Consider the following 16,554-nt stretch of genomic DNA (forward strand, 5'->3'; position numbering starts at 1 on the left):
CTGGGATTACAGGCTTGAGCCACCGCGCCCGGCCTCAGATTATTTGATCTCCTAAGGTGTCTCTAAGCATGTAATTTTCAGGGGAAGTATGCTCTGCCATACACATAGAGGTACAAGCACAGGCTTTATCCAGACTGTCTGATTCTATCTGGTGACCAAGCAATGAGATGCCACATCAAATGTGACTAAATCTGGCTTATTAATGGGGAATGCAGAAATATAGTGAAAGCTGTCAGAGACTTTGCATCTTCTGGAAAAACCATCTTACAATTAAACATCTGGAGCTTCTCCAAAAGTGAAGGTTTCTCCCTCCTTGTGCAGCTAAACCATCAAAACTTTTTTTTTTTTTTTTTTTGAGACAGAGTCTTACTCTGTCACCCAGGCTGGAGTGTGATGGGTATGATTTCAGCTCACTGCAACCTCCACCTCCCAGGTTCAAGTGATTCTCTTGCCTCAGCATCCCAAGTAGATGGGATTACTTGCCATGTGTCACCATGTCTGGCTAATTTTTGTATTTTTTAGTAGAGATGGAGTTTCGCCACGTTGGTCAGGCTGCTCTAGAACTCCTGACCTCAGGTGATCCACCCACCTTGGCCTCCCAAAGTGCTGGGATAACAGGTGTAAGCCACCATCAGAACTCTTGAGAATAGTTTCTTTTAAAAATTAAATTAAATTAAATTAATTGTTTTTTTGAAACAGGGTCTTGCTCTGTTGCCTAGGCTGGAGTGCAATGGTGCAATCATGGCTCACTGCAGCCTTCACCTCCAGGGCTCAAGCCATCCTCCCATCTCAGCCTCCTGAGTTACTGCTGGGACTAAAGGCATGGCATGCGCCACCATACCTAGCTAATTTTATTATTTATTTCTTATAGAGTCAAGGTCTCACTCTGTTGCCCAGGCTGGTCTCAAACTCCTGGGCTCAACAAATCCTCCCACCTTGGATTCCCAAAGTGCTGGGATTACAGGTGTGAGACACTGTGTCCAGCCAAGAATAGTTTCTATAAGATGGAAAGGCTGAACAGAAATTCTAGGTGGTAATTTTATCATTTGACATTTATTCAATACTATTTTATCTTCTTGTGGGTAAAAAAATTTTTTAAGACAAGTCAAGTATAGTAATGAGAAGGGAGGGAAAGAGTAGAACAAGGAGTTCCATCTGTATTTGAACGATCAACTGTGATAACTTATTGCCTCTGGACCAGCTAAAACTCAGTATTTTAAACCACAAGGTATGACTTAGTCTGTAACTGGGTGGTCTTTGGACCATGGAGAAAATAGCAAAAAATAATAAATAGGTCAGATAAGTCCCTGCTTAGGTAATATATTTCATCTCTTATGGTTTTTTCCTAAACAGCTTCATTCAAGTATAATACTTGGTATGTAATAAATTGTACATATGCAATGTGAATATTCAACTCTCACGTTTCAGGGTGATTCTGAATTAAAATTCTTCATAAAACTAAGAGTAAATTATCTGATTAAAAATAATGTCTGTACCAACATTCATTTAATAACAAATGAGTTTTGAACTATATGTGCCACATACACAAAAAGTCTAAGAATACAATAATGTAGAGAGTAAAATCTTCAGTTACAGAGGCTCCTTTAGGCTGGGCTTGGTGGCTGACACCTGTAAACCCAGCACTTTGGGAGGCTAAAGTGGGTGGATCACTTGAGGTCAGGAGTTTGAGACCAGCCTGGCCAATATGGTGAAACCCCATCTCTACTAAAAATATACACACAGAAAAATAGCTGGGTGTGGTGATGCACGCCTGTAGTCCCAGCTACTTGGGAGGCTTGGGGAGGAGAATCACTTGAACCCAGGAGGCAGAGGTTGCAGTGAGCTGAGATCGTGCCATTGCACTCTAACCTAGGCCTTGTAGCGAGACTCCATCTCCTAGTTATTAAATGTTCTTATGAGTTCCTCTGGAATGATATTTTTACAACAAAGGGTCTGTGAGATGGACCCTTATTAATTAAATAGCTCCTTTAAGGTTAAAGACTCGAGCATTTAATTTCATTTAAACCATTTAAGTTTATTGATTACAATAAACTTTAGACTTTAGTGACTATGAATTACTGTATGCCTGGAATACTGGTAATGTCCAGATTGATAGTCCTAGCTAAGGGAGTATGCGACCCCGAAGATAGTTATATGACATGAAGACTTCAGAACACATACCTAACTGTCTTAACTCTGGTAGAAAATATAAAACCAGAAAAGTGTGAATCTATATTTTTTTAGCATTATGCTGCTGGTAAGATAGAACAAAAATTACTACTCATGACCTTTTATTAACAGCCTAAAAGCTGAATATGTTCTCAAATTATATTAAATATAAGTGTCATATCTAAACAAGCTAGTTGGGTGTCAACAACCTTACAAATAAACATTTTTAAAATTCAGATACCATTTATAAACATCCAGCATTCTGGGTAAGTGAGGTTTTAAAATCCAAAATTCATAGTAGTAGATTTAAAAAGATGCTGTCTTTTTAAACATTACTTTGCTGTGAGTTTAGTTTTTGTAAGATTATTTATTTTATTTAAAGTCATTTTAGCTGGGTGCAGTGCCTCATGGCTGTAATCCCAGCGTTTTGGGAGGTCAGGGCAGGGGGGCCACTTGAGGCCAGGAGTTCAAGAACAGCCTGAGCAACATAGTGAAACCCTGTCTCTAGGAAAAAAAAAAAAAAGTGCTGGGTGTGGTGGCATATGCCTATAGTCCTAGCTATTTGGAAGGCTGAGGTAGGAGGATAGTTTGAGCCCTTAAGTCTGAGCCTTCAGTGAGCCACTATACTCGAGCCTGGGTGACAGAATGAGGCCCTATCCAAAAAACAAAAATTTTTTTGATGATAGAATAAAAGAGAAATTGCTTTTTAAAATTTGAATGGTAAACCAGAATAATATACACACAATCACATTAAAGTGATATAAACAATCTCTAATTCCAACTAAATTACTGAAGAGTCCTTTTATCTTTAGGAATGTTTTTATGTCACAAAACTACCACCCAATTTGCAGCAGAAGGTAAAGGGAACCATAGAAAAAAGGTACATGTTCAGACTTGGGAATATACAGTATTTAATTTTATTATCTTATTTTATTTTTGAGATGGAGTCTTGCTCTGTCACCCAGGCTGGAGTACAATGACACAATGTCGGCTCATTGCAACCCCCATTTCCTGGGTTCAAGCAATTCTCTTGCCTCAGCCTCCCGAGTAGCTGGGACTACAGGCATGTGCCACCATGCCTGGCTAATTTTTTGTATTTTTAGTAGAGACAGGGCTTCACCATGTTGGCCAGGCTGGTCTTAAACTCCTGACTTCAGGTGATCCACCCATTTCAGTCTCCCAAAGTGCTGGGATTACAGGCGTGAGCCACCACGTCCAGCCACGTATTTAAAAAAATTAATTATAAAAATGTTACAATCTATATTCTCACCTCTTTCCATACAAGTCTGAGTGGAAGGAAAACCAACTTCCCAAAAATTCTCTGGTGTGTTGGGTGGAATGTAGCGGAATCGGTGTCTTGAGCAGGAAGCCAACTTCTTTTCTCTTTCTTCTGCTGACATATCTGCATAATACTAATAATAAAAACTGGTAAGCTTTTTCATTGAAGAATAGTAAGTGTAGTGTTATGCTTACTGATTATAAACGAGAAGCTAACAAAAGCCATTTACTAAGATATTCAGCATTCTAAGGAAACTTAATACTCACTGATGATACTACTAGTAATTAATTCTTGAGATGGAGTCCTCACACTGTCATCTGGGCTGGAGTGCAATGGCATGATCTTGGCTCACTGTAACCTCTACACCCTGGTTTCACGCGATTCTCCTGCCTCAGCCTCCCAAGTAGCTGGGATTACAGGTGCACACCACCACACCCAGCTAATTTTTTTGTATTTTTAGTAGAGAGGGTTTCACTATGTTGGCCAGATTGGTCTTGAACTCCTGGCCTCGTGATCTGCCTGCCTGAGCCTCCCAACATGCTGGGATTACAGGTGTGAGCCACTGTGCCCGGCCTAGTAATTAATTCTTACAGACAGTATTAATTACTTACTAATAGTAATCAGTGCTGATGTTGGTCTGTGAAGTGTCTGCTTCACTGACGAGAAAAGGAGCTTGTATCACAATGTAAACCAATAAAATGCTTCGTTCATCAATAAAGTCTTACAATGATTAAAAAAAGCCAGCTGAACTTGACAGTGCTTAGTGATACAGCTGATTTATACACTGGTACAAACTCTTTATCCTTATTAGACCAGTAACAAAAATTCAGAGGTCTGTATGTTTCTTAATTGTTATTTGAACGTAATGTGTATTTCAAAGTAATTTTCCTATCTCTACAGTTTTAAAAAATAATTTAGATCTGAATATAGTAGGCTCCATGACTTTTCTCTTTAAGGTTTCAGTTAGGATCAAAAGCACAGTATTTTTTCACAACTGTGAAAACAAAGAACTTGAACTTCATGCACACAAGGATAAAATTGCATGTAAAAATTGTACAGCTTTTCAAGGCCCAGACCTAACGAAAACAAAGTAGTAGTTTAAGGTTTAATAGAACATAGATGACAGAATCAAATTTTTTTTTGAGAGATGGAGTCTTGCTCTATCACCCAGGCTGGGGTGCAGTGGCACAATCTTGGCTTGCTGCAACCTCTGCCTCCTGTGTTCAATCGATTCTCCTGCCTCAGCTTGCTGAGTAGCTGGTGTGCGCCACCATGCCCAGCTAATTTTGTATTTTTAGCAGAGATGGGGATTCACTGTATGTTGGCCAGGCTGGTCTCGAACTCCTGACCTCAAGTGATCCCACCTGTCTTGGCCTCCCAAAGTGCTGGGGTTATAGGCATGAGCCACCCAGAATCACATATTTAATCCAACCAGTTCCTTCATTTTACACTTGAGAAACTGAAAATGAAAGTGGTAATTTGCCAAAGATATCACCTATTGAAAGTGATAAACTTAAAACTAGAATTTAAATTTGAAGTAAAAGCTTTTAATACATTTCTATTTTACGTAGATTAAAGGCTTTAAAGAAGCTTGTTGAAACAACTTTATTCAGGTATCTTTTTCTTCGTTCTCACTGCCCTAAGTATAAGCCTTTGTTACCTTAGTCTGAGCTTTGGGATGAGATGAGATGACCTTAGAGAATCAGGGCTTACTGGAAAAGAAACACTTCCGCTGAATGAAAACATACGTGAGAAACAGTAGTCAGTCAGTGCAGCTGTTGTAACACAGCAAGCAAGTGGGTGAGTGGTAGAAGAGGAAATCAGAGAGGAAGCGCGGAAACAGGAAATCAGAGTTTGTTGTCCTGACGAGGACTTTGGATTCTTTTTCTTAGTGGGATAGGAGGACATTGAAAGATTCTGGGAATGACATGATTCCACTTTTATTCTAAAATGATTATTAGGGAAAAAAAGACCATTCACTGCTGAGCTGAACGTATATTGCAAAGAGACAAGAATGAAAAGCAAAAGAGAATGGGGGCAGGTACATGGAAACTCTCTGTACTTTCTGTAAAACTTTGCTGTGAATCTATAACTGCTCTAAAAAATAAAGTTTTAGAGTTAAAAAAAAAAAAATGACCAGCGGAGCACTTAGAAGCTATTACAATAGCCTAGACAAGATAAAATGTTGCTTTGGTCCAGGGCATTAGTGGTGGTGATAGTAAGTGGATGGAAACGTGATATATTTTGAAGGAAGCATCAATGGGATTTGTTGATACATAAGTTGTTGAGATGTGAAAGAAAAAAGTAGTGAATAAACGACAAGCTCTCAGGACTTATAGGAGACTCAGTGGTGAGGTTTGGCATTGAGGGCAGATATTATATGTTTGTTTTTGGATATGTGAAATTTGCGATCACTATCGCACATCCACTTGAGTATTGCACACTCCACTTGTAGAACAGACAATGGGATAAATTTAAGAACTGCAAAGCATATAGTATTTAAGTACATGGGACTGGCACTCCTACTTCTGGTCATGATGGAGTAACAGAGCAGATTCACCCTCCTATCTTAAATAACTAGTAAAACTATAATGTATACAATAATGGTTTTCAGGGATTGGGTAACAGACAGCATGGGAAGTGATTATTGAGAATAAATTCAACTTAACAGTGTTTCTAGAAGAAGAGCTTTTTTCTAACTAGTAGGATTAGTTCTAGATCATGGAGTTATGGCTATAACTAAAAACTTGAGATTTATTCAATGTAGACCATATTCTTAAGAAATCATGATATATTCAATTTGTGTAATGAAAACTCATGAACTCACATTATAGGCTTTTGCTTGTACTGGCAAACTGCTTTTAAAAATGGTGATCCCAACTTATATTCCCATTGTTAGTATATAAGACCACATTTTCAGCCAATGCTTACCTGCATTACAATCTAGTCATACTGTCACATACAATTTTAATGTGCGTGGTTATCAAATTTTCTAGCCCATATGTTAAAAAGGAATTTTAAAATGGGAAGTAAATTGCTGAAGGCAGGTATCTGAGAGCTAATGGACAACAAGGGAAGAAATAAAAACAGCATATTCCAGGATGAAACAGAACCTGCCTGGGACTATTTAGTAAAAGGACAATCAATGCAGTTGGCCCTTCATATTCTTGGGTTCTGCATTCATGGATATAACCAGATGTGGATCAAAAATATTCAGAAAAAAACCTGCATCTGTATTGAACATGTATAGACTATTTTTCTTGTCATTCCCTGAACAACACAATATAACAACTATTTACATAGCATTTACATTGTAATAGGGATTAGAAGTAATCTAGAGGTAATTTAAAGTATATGAAAGAATGTGCATAGGTTATAGGCAAACACCGTGTCATCTTGTATCAGGGACTTGCACATCCGTGAATTTTGGTATCCACAGTAGGTCCAGAAGCCAGTTCCCCAAAGATACAAAGGGAGGTCTGTACCATCTACTTCAACATCCAATGTATAAAAAGAAAAATGAAAGCGTTTAAGTGTTTATTCATTACATCTTGTTTAGGAAGAAAAATGTTTGGCGCAGTGGCTCATGCCCTTATAATCTCAGCACTTCGGGAGGCCAAGGCGGGCAGATCACCTGAGGTTGGGAGTTCAAGACCAGAGTGACCAACATGGAGAAAATCTATCTCTATTGAAAATATAAAAATAGCCGGGCATGGTGGCGCATGCCTATAATCCCAGCTACTTGGGAGGCTGAGGCAGGAGAATCACTTGAACCCAGGCAGCGGAGATTGTGGTGAGCTGAGATTGTGCCACTGCACTCCAGCCTGGGCAACAAGAGTGAAACTCAGTCTCAAAAAAAAAAAAAAGAACTTGGCTGGAAGCAGTGGCTCATGCCTGTAATTCCAGCACTTTGAGAGGCCTAGGTGGGTAGAACTCCACTTGAGGTCAGGAGTTCAAGACCAGCCTGGCCAAATAGTGAAACCCTGTCTCTGCTAAAAACACAAAAATTAGCCATGTGTGGTGGTGGGCGCCTGTAATCCCAACTATTCAGAAGGCTGAGGCAGGAGAATTGCTTGAATCCAGGAGACGGAGTCTGCAGTGAGCCGAGATCACACCACTGTACTCCAGCCTGGGCAACAGAGTGAGATTCTGTCTCCACAAAAAAAAAAAAAAAAAAAAAAAAACTTATAGTGGTACCAATTATTTAAAAAAAAATTTGAGTATACTTCATTTCCTGAGAGTGCTGGTGAAAATCATAAATGTTACAGTAAAGTTTCCTACTAAAATATCAAAGGTTTCTACAAATAGTGTATGTATAGGAGCCTTTGCTGTAACATAACACAAGAGGGAACAACTAATGCAAATACAGAAAAGAAAAATGGCATGAATGTCTTAAGCTGGTCATAAGAACTAGGGCTTATGCCCCAGACTCACGTAATCTAAGAGAAACTAAGGGCTTTTCATCTGTTTATATGTTTCAGGTCACAGTCAGAATACTTTTTTTTTTTTTTTTTAAAGACAGTTTCGCTTTGTCACCCAGGCTGAAGTGCAGTGTCAAAATCTCAGCTCATTGCAACCTCTGCCTCCTAGATTTAAGTGATTCTCATGCCTCAGTCTCCTGAGTAGCTGGAATTACAGGTGTAAGCCACCATACCCAGGTAATTTTTGTATTTTTAGTAGAGACAGGGTTTCACATGTTGGCCAGGCTGGTCTTGAACTTCTAGCCTCAAGTGACCTGCCCTCCTCAGCCTCCCAAAGTGCTGGGATTACAGACATGAGGCACTGCACCTGACCCAGATATTTTTTATTCCTTCTGTTATGCCTGGCTCAAATAAGAGGTTTCTAAAACAAGTATGGTTTGTATATGTGATTTTGTATATGTGATTTTAAAGTCATGCATTTATTATGTATAAAGCCATACTTAAAATTAGTAACACATTAATACTTACAATTTCACATTCCTTACATGTGTGTCCAAGCAGCTTTCTTCTCTCCTCTTTTTTCCGAACTACCTCAATATGAGGAAAATTTTGCAAGCTAGTCTCTCTGGGGGAAAAACGAATTAAATTACAAAGCTTAGAGTTCAGAGGAGAAATAATTCCCAAAACATTCATTCATTTTATTTGAAATGCTTATTCAGTATGTCAGGAAACTACTGCTTCAACAAATACTTATTAAGTGCTTACTATACACCAAGTATTTTTATGGGTATTTTTTTCTAACTAAAAAATAAAACTATTTACTATCCAAAGTGATCTACAAATTCAGGGTAATCCCCATCAAAATACCAGTAATGTTCTTCACAGGAATATCTATTTATTTAGAGACAGGCTGGAGTACAATGGCACGATCTTGGCTCACTGCAACCTCTGCCTCCCGGGTTCAAGCGATTCTTGTGTCTCAGCCTTTGGAGTAGCTAGGATTACAGGTCTGTGCCACCACACCTGGCTAATTTTTGTATTTTTAGTACAGACAGGGTTTCACCATGTTGGTCAGGCTGGTACTGAACTCCTGACCTCAGGTGATTTGCCCACCTCAGCCTCCCAAAGTGCTAGTATTACAAGCATGAGCCACCACGCCCAGCCTTTCACAGAAATGTAAAAAAAATCCTAAAATTAGTATGAAACCATTAAAGACATAGCAACAGCCAAAGTAATCCTGAGCAAAGAGAACAAAGCTGGACGGGCACAGTGGCTCACTTGAGGTAGAGTTTGAGACCAGCCTGGACAACATGGCAAAACCCTGTCTCTACTAAAAACACAAAAAATAGCCAGGTGTGGTAGCACAGGCCTGTAAATCTCAGCTACTCAGGAGGCTGAGGCCTCAAAATTGCTTGAACCTGGAAGGCAAAGGTTTGCAATGAGCCAAGACTGTGCCACTGCACTCTAGTCAGAACAAAAGAGTGAGACTCTGTCTCAAATTAAAAAAAAAAAAAAAGCAGCAGCAAGCTGGTGGCAAAATATTATCAGACTTCAAACTGTACAAAGCTATAGTTACCAAAACAGCATGGTACTGGCATAAAAACAGATATATAGAGCAATGGAACAGAGTATCAGAAATTAATTAATGCGTCTATAGTCAACTGATTTTTTTTTTTTTTTTTTGAGACGGAGTCTTGCACCGTTGCCCAGGCTAGAGTGCAGTTGTGCTATCTCGGCTCACTGCAACCTCCGCCTCCCAGGTTCAAGTGATTCTCCTATCTCAGCCTCCTGGAGTAGCTGGGATTACAGGCACACACCACCACACCTGGCTAATGTTTGTATTTTTAGTAGAGATGGGGTTTCGCTATGTTGGCCAGGCTGGTCTCGAATTCCTGATCTCGTGATCCACCTGTCTCCGCCTCCCAAAGTGCTGAGATTACAGGCACACGCCACGATGCCTAGCCGATTTTATTTTAGTTTTTGAGACAGAGTTTTGCTTTTGTTGCTCAGGCTGGAGTGCCATGGTGCCGCCTCTGCTCGCTACAACCTCTGCAGTGAGCAAAGAGTTCAAGCGATTCTCCTGCCTCAGTCTCCTGAGTAGCTGGGATTACAGCCGTGTGTCACCACTCCCGGCTAATTTTGTATTTTTAGTAGAGACAGGGTTTCTCCATGTAGGTCAGGCTGGTCTTGAGCTCCTGACCTCTGGTGATCCGCCTGCCTTGGCCTCCCAAAGTGTTGGGATTACAGGCGTAAGCCACTGCACCTGGCTAGTCAACTGATTTTTTACATAGGAGCCAAGAACATTCACTGGGGAAAGGATAGCCTCTTTAATAAACGGTGCTGGTAAAACAGGATATCCACTTGCAGAACAATGAAAATAGGCTCCTATTTCTCACCCAATATAAAAATAAACTCAAAATGAGTCAAAGACCTAAATGTAAGACCAAAACTATAAAACTAGAAAAAAAACACAGGGGAAATGTTTCAGGACATTGGTCTGGGAAAAGACTATGAATAAGACCTCAAAATAGCAGACAATAAAAGCAAAAATAAACAAGTGGGATTATCCTGAATGGCAGTTACTATTACTTCCTTCTTTCACTGGCTGAAAATAATAATTAGGTTAGGAGATAAAATATAATAACCTATTTAAAAATGAACATTGTATTATGAAACTCCTAAACTGGCACTGTATTAACATTAAAAAACAAACAAACAAAAAACTGCCTGTTTCCAGTACTAAGAACCCAGATTTCAGGACTAACTTCTTCCCAGAGAAGAGTCACCTGTTTGTATGCCACTTGCCATTTTGCTTACGAGAAACATTACTGGCCAGGTGTGGTGGCTCATGCCTATAATCCCAGCACTTAGGGAGACTGAGGCAAAAGGATTTTTTGAGACCAAGACCAGGGTTTGAGACCAGCCTGGGCAACATAGCAAGACCCCTGTCTCTACAAAAAATAAAAATAAAAAATTAGCTGCATGTGGTGGCACCACCTATAGTCCCAGGTACTCAGGAGGCTGAGGTTGGAAGACTACCTGAGCCCAGGAGTTTGAGGCTGCAGTGAACAATGATTGTACCATTGCACTCTAGCCTAGGTGACAAAGTGAGATCCTGTTCCCCCTCCAAAAGCAAGCAAGCAAGGAAGATAGATAGATTATCTTATGCTGCCTCCACCTACCATGAGTTCTTAAAAATATTATGCGTAATTATCATTTGTGATTGTCTTTAAGTGAGTTAAGATCCTACTGTGAATCACGGAAACTAAAGCCACTAGGTATGGTTTAATATGCTATGGAGTACTTTGGGAATAAAGAGCAATCAGGAAGCACAAAATTTTATTTTATTTATTATTATTTCTTTATTTAGTTTTAAGACAGGTTCTTGCTTTGTGAAGTGGCATGAGCATAGCTTACTGTAGCCTTGAACTCCTGGGCTCAAGCGATCCTCCTGCTTCAGCCTCCTGAGTTAGCCAGGACTACAGGTCCAAGCCACAAGGCCCAGCTAAAGTTTGCTTTTTAGTAGATACAAAGTCTTACTATGTTGCCCAGGTTGGTCTTGAAGTCCTGGCCTCACAGATGTCTTTAATGTCATCTGTAATAGTAAATCCTTTCCAGAGGTTTTCAGTTTACTTTGCCCATCACAGGAATCACCATCAATGGCAGTTATAGCCTTACAACATTTCTTAAGTAATAGAACTTGAAAGTCAAACTACTACTTGATCCAGTCTGCATAATGACGCTGCATTGTTAGCAGGCATGAAAACAACATTCATCCACCCTGGCCAACATGGTAAAATCCCGTCTCTATTAAAAATACAAAAAAAATTAGCCAGGTGTGGTGGCACACACCTGTAATCCCAGCTACTTGGGAGGCTGAGGCAGGAGAATCACTTGAACCTGTAAGGCAGAGGCTGCAATGGGCCAAGATAGCACCACTGTACTCCAGCCTGGGGGTCAGAGTGAGACTGCCTCAAAAATAAACAAACAAACAAAAATTAAAAAAAAATTCATCTCCTTGTATATCTGGGTCAGAGCTCTTGGGTGACAATGTTCTTTGTCAATGAATAGTAGTATTGAAATCACCTTTGCAAAAATTTTGACAGTGGGAAAAATCTGACCTAGCTGACTTTATCTTGCTTTTAACCTTTAAGCTGCCTTTATTTTTGGGCATAGGCCAAATTAACTATGAGAAAAATTTAGTTTAACTTTAAGACAAAAATGCTAACAGCCCCTTCTGGAAATTAGCCCTGTCCTTGCTCAGGGACTGAAACCACCTTTGTAAAACTAACAAAATTAGCCACGAGGTTATTTTAAAACAAAGATGTTATGAGTCCCTTCCCAAAGCCAACTCCTCCTTCTTGCTCAGGGACTTAAACCACCTATGTAAAACTAACAAATCAGTCAAGAGGTTAAAATTATGGCTCAGGAGTGGAGTCATGTAGACAGAGGTCATGGGATTTCTAACCTCCTCAATTGCTCCTACAAATGATGTCACTATTATAAAACACTAGGGTGTGAGGTATTTTTCAGATCCTATATTTTGACAGACCAGCTGGGCTCACCTGCGCTGGTTGCCCATACCAAAAAACCAGTTCAGTTGGTCTTGTGATCCCACCCAAAATCTGACTCAGTACAAAAAGACAGCTTTGACCCCCTATAATTTCATCCCTAACCAAACCAATCTCCATTCCCTGGTTCCCAGCTCCCTCCCTGCCAAACTACCCTTAAAAAACCATAGCTTCCAATTTTGGGGGGAAGTTGATTTAAATAATAACAACTCTAATCCTCCCACTTGACTAGCTCTGCAATTATTACATTCTTTCTCTACTATAATCTCACTGTCTCAGTTAATCAGCTCTATTTGTATGGTGGGAAAAGAAAGAGAAAAAACAACTGTTGGATGATTACAGTATTTTGAATTTCCTGATCAACAGGCTTAAAATATTTAGTAAACCATGCCATAAACAGATGTGCTATCATCCAGGCTTTGTTACTCTATTTCTAAAGCACAGGCATGGTAGATTTAGCATAATTCTTCAGGGTCCTAGGATTTTCAGAATGGTAAATGAACATTGGCTTCAACTTAAAGTCACCAGCTATATTAACCCAAACAAGTCAACCTGTCCTTTGAAGCCCTGAAGCCAGGCACTGGTTTCTCCCTTCTAGCTATCAGTCATAGATGGCATCTTCTTCCAATAGAAGGCTGTTTTATCTACATTGAAAATCTGTTGTTTAGTTCAGCCACCTTCATCATTGATCTCAGCCAAATATTCTTGATAATTTGCTGCTACAGCTTCTACACCAGTACTTGCTGTTTGCTTTGCACTTTTATGTTATGGATATGGTTTCTTTCCTTAAACCTCATGAACCAACCTCTGCTAGTTTCAAACTTTTCTTCTACAGCTTCCTCACACTAAAGAGAGTTAGAGCCTTGCTATGGATTAGGCATTGGCTTAAAGGAACACGGTGGCTGGTTTGATCTTCAATCTAGACCACTGAAATTTCCTCCCTGTTTCTCTTTCATTTCCTCCCTCCTTCCCCTTCTTTTTCTTTTCTTTTCTTTTTTTTTTTTTTTGAGATGGAGTCTTGCTATCCTTGTCCAGGCTAGAGTGCAATGGTGAGACTTTGGCTCACTGCAACCTCCGCCTCCCAGGTTCAAGCAATTCTTTTGCCTCACCCTCCCGAGTAGCTGGGAATATAGGTGCCTGCCACCATGCCTAGCTAATTTGTGTTACTTTTAGTAGAGATGGGGTTTCACCATGTTGGCCAGGCTGATCTTGAACTCCTAACCTCGTGATCCTCCGCCTGTCTCAGCTTCCCAAAGTGTGGGATTACAGGTGTAAGTCACCGCGCCTGGCCAGTCTGTTTCACTTTCTTATCATTGATGTTTTCACTGGAGTAGCACTTGTGATTTTCTTGAAGAACTTTCCTTTGCAATCACAACTTGGCTGACTGGGGTAAAAGGCCTAGCTTTTAACCTATCTTGGCTTTTGAAATGTCTTCCTCATTAAGCTTAATTATTTCTAGCATTTGATTTAAAAGTAAGTGATGTGCAACTCTTCCTTACACTTGTATACTTAGAGGCCAGCATAGTTTTTTGTTTTTTTTTTTTTTTGAGACAGAATCTCACTTTGTCTCCCAGGTTGGAGCACAGAGGTGCAATCACAGCTCACTGTAGTCTCTACCTCCTGGGCTCAAGCAATCGTCCTACTTCAGCCTCCCCAGTATAATAGCTGGAACTACAGGTGTGTGCCACCACACTCAGCTAATTTTTTTGTATTTTTTGTAGAGACTTTTCCATGTTTCCCAGGCTGGTCTCAATCCGCTCACCGTGGCTCCCAAAGTTCTGGGATTACAGGCATGAGCCATTGTGCCTGGCGCCCCATTGCAGCGTTCTTTAATTGGCCTAATTTCGCTGTTGTTGTGTCTCAGGAAATAGGGAGGCCCAAAGAGAGGAGAGATGGGAAAATGGTTGGATGATGGAGCAGCCAGAACACACAGGATATTCATAGATTGAGTTTGCTGTCTTTTATCGGCATGGTTCATGGTGCCCCAAAACAATTATAATAATAGCATCAAAGATCACTGATCACAGAACACTGTAACAGATATAATAATAATGAAGAAGTTTGAAATATTGTGAGAATTACCAAAATGTGACAAAGAAACATGAAGTAAGCACATGCTATTGGAAAAATGCTGCTGACAGATTTGTTCAAAGCAAGGTTGCCACAGACCTTCAATTTGTAAAAAACACAGTATCTGCAAAGCCCAGTAAAGCAGAGTGAAAAAGAATGCATGCCTTAAAAGGAAGTGCAAAGAAAAGATCACATACATGCCCCTCTAGCTGGCAAACGATTTCCCTCAAAAAGAGAAGTTTTAGTCACTCTAAGTATATTATGTTATAGGTACTTTTTCGTTTCAACTCAAGAACCCTCAACTCTGGTGTGATCTGCGAATTTAAAAAGGCAAACCAAGAAAGTACACACAAAAAATATTGCCACAACTATATTTTCTTTCAAAGAGCTTATGGAATCCTAAGATTATGCAGATGCATTTTGGCCATATCCTTTCCTCTGAATATTATCTACTCCACTTCTTAGTGTCTTATAATGAAGCAGGGAATCTCCTAGTAGAATGGTATCTGTAGTAGACCTCAAAGCATCACTTAAACAAGCTTCTTGTCCCTGATACTACACAATCCATCTTCCCAGGCTTTGCAGTATTCGTATTCTCAGTGGGGAAAGCAACAGTGTAACTGAGAATTTTAGCCTCTCTATCCACCTCTTATTCTCCAGCTACCTAACTGCTTCAGAATAAATACAACTACTCATATATATTTTCTAAAAAACTAGTGAACCTCTAATATGAAACATTTAAAATGACAGTTTTTTTTTTTTTTTTTTGAGACAGGGTCTCACTCTGTTGTCCAGAATGGAGTGCAGTGGTGTGATCATAGCTCACGGCAGCCTTGGCTTCCTGGGCTCAAGCGATCCTTCCAACCTAAGCTTCCTGAGTAGCTGGGACTATAGGCACACACCATCACATCTAGCTAATTTTTAATTTTTTATAGAGACGGGGTCTCACTATGTTGCCCAGGCTGGTCTCAAACTCCTGGGCTCAAGCGATCCTTCTGCCAAAGCCTCCCAAAGTGCTGGGAATACAGGCATAAGCCACCTAGAAAATCACAGTTCTTACCCTGCAGTCCTACTTCTAGGACTCTATCCCAATGATTTCCAGGCAAAAATATGAAAAGAGAACGTGTGAGGTTATTCACTGCAGCATTGTGTGCACTAGGCATAACTGTCAACAACACAAGTGTCCATTGCTAGGAAATAAACTATGGTAGAGTCACATAATAAAGTACTATGGAGCTAAAAAGAAACAAGGAATATCACTATATATAGCTTGAGTGATTTCCAGGGCCTATAGTTAAATAAAAAAGTGAAGGATATATAATATTCTATATGAGTCATAGAGAACATGACTATATACATGTATTTGCTTCTATTTTTTAGGATGGAAGAAAAATAATAAATTTTAAACAAATGATTACCTACAAGGATAGGGAGCTAATAAGATATAGAGGCCAAGGATAGAAATGAGATTTATCTGAATACATTTGTATTATAGTCTGGTACAATATCATACTTCCTGTCCATTATATGCATTATATATATAATACATTATGTTTTATATGCTTTTAAAATAATTAAATATGAAAAGAAAACCCAAGTCCTAAAAAATCAAAAACAAATTAAAATAAACTTGTGTACTGAATTGGTGGCCTAACTACATAGAAAATAATTATTCCAAATGCCTTTAAACACAGTGATTTGACTGTACATTTCTAAAAGGATGTATGTTAAGGACAAAAGAGCACACAAAAAATTTTCAAACTATTTTTATTATATTATTGGTGGTATTATTTTGAAACTGCTTTATGTGTATTGTGGAATAAAATAAAGAATTATGTTGGTGGCACTGAGAAGGGGGATTTTTGGTAGGTGGGAAAGTAAATACAGACATAAGATAGAAGAGGTTACATAAATATCCTGTGGTCCTGAATTTTAGTTAGAGCCATCAGTATGGAGTATAGTCTACCTTAAAAAATCAAAATGATACAAAAAACCTTCTTCCTAATTCTGTCCACCTAAAAGGCCTAGAAACAATGACTAATGC

General features: G+C 39.4%; 1 protein-coding gene across 8 annotated transcripts in view; it reads right to left on the reverse strand.

Annotated features, from left to right (window-relative positions):
- Window positions 1-16,554, reverse strand: part of RBBP8 (RB binding protein 8, endonuclease) — a 131,088-nt gene that overhangs the window by 19,131 nt on the left and 95,403 nt on the right. For 5 of the 8 annotated variants that reach the window (XM_037728053.1, XM_017498726.2, XM_017498709.2 and 2 more), the window contains 2 exons: window positions 8,398-8,494; window positions 3,440-3,581 (listed from right to left, as the gene is read on the reverse strand). In XM_037728053.1, the coding sequence (XP_037583981.1) occupies window positions 3,440-3,581; window positions 8,398-8,494 (239 nt within the window). Of the gene's footprint in view, window positions 1-3,439; window positions 3,582-8,397; window positions 8,495-14,385; window positions 14,825-16,554 lie in introns of those variants that run through there. The other 3 variants (XM_037728057.1, XM_017498732.2, XM_017498747.2) reach the window with 2 other exon arrangements.

Source organism: Cebus imitator, unplaced genomic scaffold, assembly GCF_001604975.1.
Source record: "Cebus imitator isolate Cc_AM_T3 unplaced genomic scaffold, Cebus_imitator-1.0 Scaffold12, whole genome shotgun sequence".
Taxonomy (NCBI): domain Eukaryota; kingdom Metazoa; phylum Chordata; class Mammalia; order Primates; family Cebidae; genus Cebus; species Cebus imitator.